Source organism: Natrix helvetica (genome assembly GCF_964273705.1).
Source record: "Natrix helvetica genome assembly, chromosome: Z".
Classification (NCBI taxonomy): domain Eukaryota; kingdom Metazoa; phylum Chordata; class Lepidosauria; order Squamata; family Natricidae; genus Natrix; species Natrix helvetica.
In genome coordinates this window covers 16,806,743-16,812,742 of record NC_138554.1, presented here as the reverse complement: position 1 = coordinate 16,812,742, position 6,000 = coordinate 16,806,743, and the positions used below count along the sequence as shown (strand labels likewise).

At 40.5% G+C, this 6,000-nt stretch overlaps 1 protein-coding gene across 1 annotated transcript; it reads left to right on the top strand.

Moving 5' to 3' along the window:
- Positions 1-4,484: 4,484 nt before the first annotated feature.
- On the top strand, positions 4,485-5,423 carry LOC309382210 (olfactory receptor 11G2-like; the record flags this gene model as incomplete). The annotated part of the gene is made up of 1 exon (XM_081933793.1): positions 4,485-5,423. The coding sequence occupies one exon, from the start codon at positions 4,485-4,487 to the stop codon at positions 5,421-5,423; it is 939 nt and encodes a 312-aa protein (XP_081789919.1).
- Between the last annotated feature and the right edge of the window lie 577 nt (positions 5,424-6,000).

The window sequence follows — 6,000 nt, the reverse complement described above, 5'->3', positions numbered from 1 at the left end:
AGATAATGTGTTGTAGAGGAGGCAGTCACATTTAGAACATAGAACATAGAATAACAGAATTGGAAGGGACCTTGGAGGTCTTCTAGTCTAACCCCCTGCTTAGGCAGGAAACCCTACACCACTTCAGCAAATGGTTATCCAACGTCTTCTTAAAAACTTTCAATGTTGGAGCATTCACAACTTCTGGAGGCAAGTTGTTCCACTGATTCATTGTTCTAACTGTCAGGAAATTTCTCCTCAGTTCTAAGTTGCTTCTCTTCTTGATTAGTTTCCACCCATTGCTTCTTGTCCTATCCTCAGGTGCCTTGGAGAATACTTTGACTCCCTCTTCTTTGTGGCAACCCCTGAGATATTGGAACACTGCTATCATGTCTCCCCTAGTCCTTCTTTTCATTAAACTCAACATACCCAGTTCCTGCAACCATTCTTCATATGTTTTAGTCTCTAGTCCCCTAATCATCTTTGTTGCTCTTCTCCACATCTTTTCTACATTGTGGTGATCAAAACTGAATGCAGTATTCCAAGTGTGGCCTTACCAAGGCATTATAAAGTGGCATTAACACTTCATGTGATTTTGACTTTTTATAAAAAGGCAACATTAAAAATATGGTTTTCTGCCCGGATGGTCTCCTGCAGTGAGCCGATAGACAGAAAGGGGGAGTAGTGAGTTCCCTCCCATATTTGGGCATACCAGGGGTTGTAATACAAATACATACCTATTTCCCTGGCTCAGCTGATAAGGAGGAGAGCCTGTGGCTTAGTGGCTAATACATCTGCCTAATATGTAATACAGCCCAGGTTCGAATCCCAGTAAGGGTATTGCTAGCTGATGAACCACGTTTCTGTCCTGGTATCTGATAAAGGGCTCCAATTCACGGCTATGCAATTCAAGACCTTCTTAGAAGCACAGGGAATCAGACATGCCCTGGTCACACCGTTCCATCCGACCTCCAATGGTCAGGCGGAGAGAATGGTAAGATCTGCAAAAGAAGCCCTATCTAGGATGGGCCCGGGAGATTAGCAAACACAGGTTGACCATTATCTTCTAATTCAACACATCACGCCAAGTGCTACTACTGGGAGAAGCCCCTCCGAGCTTCTCATGGGTTGCCGGATAAGGTCCCACTTAGACTGGCTACACCCAAACTATTCTGCTGCATCACCCCCAGACTCCACAAGCAAAATTCAGAATTTTAGCATAGGGGATTCAGTTTACTCCCACAACTACACCGGGGGAACTCTGTGGATTCCTGCCACAGTGATAGGCATCACCGGGCCTCACTCTTATCTCATAGAATTCCAGGACGGTCAGAATTGGAGAAGGCACTTTGACCAACTCCATGGCCACCTCTCCAACTCCACTCTTAGGCAGCCAGAGGTAATTCCTGCATGAGTTAGCCAAAGCCCTACCCAAAAGAAGCATGAAGTCACAGCCAACTCAAACCCAAAGACACTGGGATACCTAGCTACTTGTGTTGCAGGCCTGCAGTGAGCTCCAAGTGAACCGGCTTTAGAAACTCCAGCCACGGCCTGTGAGAGGTTCCAAGAGCTTCCACCAAGCAAAGCAGCAGAGCAAACAGGTCCATCTGACCTGTCCGAAGAACATCCTCCGACTGAACTGCGCAGGTCTGGCAGAGCTACCAAAAAGCCCGCCTACCTGTGTGACTATGTTACCAGTAGGATTATTCCATCTAAGAGGGGAGGAGTGTTAGATACTAGCTACAGTTATTATGATTTCCATCAAGGTCCTCTGTTCCGGTGGGAATAGAGGTTTTATCTCATTGGTCGAAGGGTCTGTCAGCTCCCTATAAAAGGGCTGCTGTCAGACTCAACCTTCATTGGATTGTACATACTTGTTCTGTTACAATAAAGAGCTGTCGTTGCCTTTAGCCTGAGTGTGCCTTTCCATTACCCAATCTAACACTGGTCTTGTTGTATTTGGGTCTTTTCCCATGTAAGATTGAGATTGTCTTGGCAACGTTTCGCTGAGGTGTCACTTGCCATCTTCAGGCTGGTGTTTTCGGCTTAAAGCATGGTCGGAGTTGCCGTCTTTCTATAAATCTTGGTTTGTGTGTGTGTGTGTGTGTGTGTGTGTGTGTGTGTGTGTGTAGTCCTGGCTTTGGTTCAGTAAGTGGATTGATTGACTGTGTGGTTATATTCTGATTGGTAGATTGGTGCTGATTGGTGCTGGCTGTGTGTCTGTTGTTGTCTTGTGTTGTAACAGCCTGGGTGGTGGGTGGGGCTCATTTGTTTACCAGGGATGGTTTCCAGATATCTGGCAGGTGGAAAGTATCATCATGTTTATTCATGTTGTGGGGTGTTTCTCTATTTTGATAGCTTCCATAATTATTCTCTTGTTGAAGTGTTCAGTTTTGGAGATTAATTTGGTTCCTTCAAAATTAATTTCTCATCCTGTAGCTTTAAGGTGCTGGAAAAGGGAGGAACACAAGAACGCAGTAAGAAAAAAAGAAAAACTTCCACAGCCAGCACCAATCAGCACCAATCTACCAAACATGATACAACCACACAGCCAATCAATCCACTTACTGAAGCAAAGCCAGCACTCCACACACCCCCACCAAGATTTATAGAAAGATGGCAGCCCTGACCTCGCCGAAACACCAGCCTGAAGATGGCAAGTGAGACCTCGCCGAAACGTTGCCAAAACAATCTCAATCTTATATGGGAAAAGACCCGAATACAACAAGACCAGCATACCTACGAATCTAGTCAATTTATTAGTGGCATGGAGAAAAGTATGGCAAGAGAAAATCACCCTGATTTTGAAACCTGTTCTATGCAAAGCCTTTAAAGTCACAGAGAAGGAGATGAACATTTGAAATACTCAAAAATGTCAACTGGATATTGGGTTATGTTCTCAAGAACATCTTCTGAGCCTGATGGAAAGGAGTCGCTGAATGCATGGTGAAAAGACTGCCTTCAGAAGTATATCATAAATATACAATTCAAATAGTAATTAAGGAATTCAGCCTGTATACAAAGGAGCATGCTGCATCTGGATATCGGAAATAAGCTGAGAAGGGAAGGCATGTTTCAACAAAATAAATATTTTGGAGGCATTAGAATCCCACTTCAAGGTAGACCTTCTTGATGAGATGAGAGAGTATTGTGGTTGCAACCTCCCATTTTTTTCCTGTAAAAAGTGGTGTGTGTGTGTGTGTGTGTGTGTGTTCCTGAGAATCACAAGTGTCCACCTTGCCAGCTTCAACCTTTACACATTGAGTTTTCAAGTTGAATACCCTTGAGAAACATGTCCTCCATTGATTTATTCATTCTCATAGGAAATTTTGTTTCCCTGGCATTAAATCTATTCTCAACAGAGCAGTTCCCAAGAAGCTTTTCTTTGTTGGATGAAATCTGTAGCAACCTTTTTTGAAAATAAGAATAATTTAAATTCAGTATGACGCATATAACCAAACTTAAATCTTTTATTCCTTCACCAGCAAGTGAAATTCTGAGCACCAGACATACTGCCATGTCCCTGCTTGGCTGGAACTGCTCATCCTGCACAGCTATGGTAGAGAAATAATTCTTAACAAACCAAAATAGATAATATACTTTTAGAAGATAGATTTAGTCAAATATAATCCTCACAAATATAATCCTCGCTCCTGTTAATACATGTAAAATAAAATATACAATTTATTAATTTTTTCCTGGTACTATACCTAATTTAAAAAAACCATGTTTAAGTTCTACATGTTTTCCTAACATATTTACTAACCATATGCATATTTTTGCCTGAAATTTTTTTTCTTTAAATCCACAGATGGTAATATGTGCCAGATTTTTTGTTGCATTTCCAACATGTACAATACATATTTTTGAACATTTTGTTTAACCTGTCAGGTGGTAGACGCCATCTATAAAACATTTTATATAAATTTTCTTTATGTGAAGTTGCCATTGTTAATTTATAATTTCTTATTTTGTCAATTCTCTAATTTTATATTATATCCAAACATTTTTGACCACTATGTCATTGTTTCTTTTACTTTATTTTTGGGTAAGTTTCTGATAGACAGTCTGCAGCTGCTGACTCTTAGAATTTGCTTGGATATTTGAAGAGTTTTGCATAAAGAAATGATTTTGAAACATATATAGACACATATAGAAAAGAATGTGTATGCAAAAATCATAGAATACTAACTTTTTAAATAACCTCAGTGAATGGATGACGATGACAAGATATTTGGCAAAAAGAAACACAGCAGGTAAGACTTAAATCAACTTCTCTTTTAATAGGTATCTGACTTATTACAATCTAAATCGCTAATAGAGAAATGTATTGCATCATGATCCAGCAATTCTACAGTAGAATGGACTTCTCTTGGCTGCTATTTCCAAAACTTCTGTTGGCTGCTGTCTCTCCAGTTCATATCATTAAAAAAAAAAAGTTGGATCAGGTCTGATCAGTTCTAGGAAACTTTGGATCAACTGTTTCTCTGGGAACTGTGCTCCAGATGGAACAGTTTAATGCAACAACAATGCAGGAATTCATTCTGCTTGGCTTCAAAGTTGGACAACAAGGACGGCTTCTTCTTCTCATCTCATTCACAGTTGTCTACATCCTCACTTTGGTTGAAAACATGGTCATCATCCTGGTAGTATCTCAAGATGCTCACTTGTCTTCCCTTCCTATGTACATTTTGCTGAGCAACTTTTCCTGGCTGGAGGTCTGTTATGTAAGTGCTACAGTGCCAAGGATGCTCTTTGACCTGTCCTTCCCAGGTGGAGTCATCTCTTTCCATGCCTGCTTCATCCAATTTTATGTCTTTTTCTCCCTTGGCACCACTGAATGCCTCTTCCTCTCAGTCATGGCCTTGGATCGATATTTGGCTATCTGCTACCCACTACGGTACACGCAGATTATGTCTAAAAAGATGTGCTTCCTCCTGGTGACTCTTTGTTGGATTATTGGCTTTCTCTGCTACATTGCTCCAGCGTCCTTGATCTCCAGGTTGTCTTTTTGTGATCCCAACACTATTGATCACTACATTTGCGACTCTGGGGGACTTCTAGCCCTGGCTTGTCATCCCCCGGAATCTCTCTCTCTTTTCTGCTATGTCACCAGTTCTGCCTTGATTCTGGGCACTTTCCTTTTCATTGCAGTCTCCTATGTTAGGATTATTTTCGCACTGGCAAAAAAGTCCAGTGAAAACACTGGAAACAAGGGCTTCCAAACGGTATCTTCTCACCTAGCAGTGGTGATGCTTTTTTACGGTTCTGTGGCCACTATGTACATTGGGCACACCGAGAAAAACCGTACTGAGAATATTAAAGTGATGACACTGTTCTATTCTGCTGTTGCACCTTTGCTCAATCCATTGATCTACTGCCTCAGGAATAATCAGGTGCAGGAAGCATTGGTTAGGGTGTTGAGGAAGAAGGGAGTTATATAGGGAAATAAAAAGAAGTTGTAATGAATTACATCACGATCAAGTATTAGTCATACTTGTTAGGATAGATGAGTAGTTGTGAAAGTGGGGAGGCCAACTTCATCTGTGGGCAATGAGGAGTAAGGTAGTATTATGCAAGTTAGTAGTATGGAACCAATACACCTTAATACTAATATTGCCCTTAGTACCAATAATTTTAATTCTTGCCGTTTTAACAGCAGTAGAAATATTAAGATGAATAATACTTATTCTTGCCATTGTTTATTTCAAACTGTAATATTTCAACAAGGAAGTGATAACAGAGCAGTTCATTTGTACAGCTTCTCAAATTGACTATTCGGGAGAAGTTTAATAGATCCTTTGAGTAAGAAATTGTTGAACTCATATATTTCAAAAGGGTTGAGTTAATATCATCAGATGTCAAGAAACACATTCAGTTTTTAATACATTACACTTGTTAATTTTATAAAGTACTTGTCATTTATTTTGCATGTAACCTCCATCAGCATAATCTGTCTTCTTTCTCCCCCAATCTTTTCCTCTATTCTCTCCAATTTAAATCCTAATTCTGTCTAGCCAA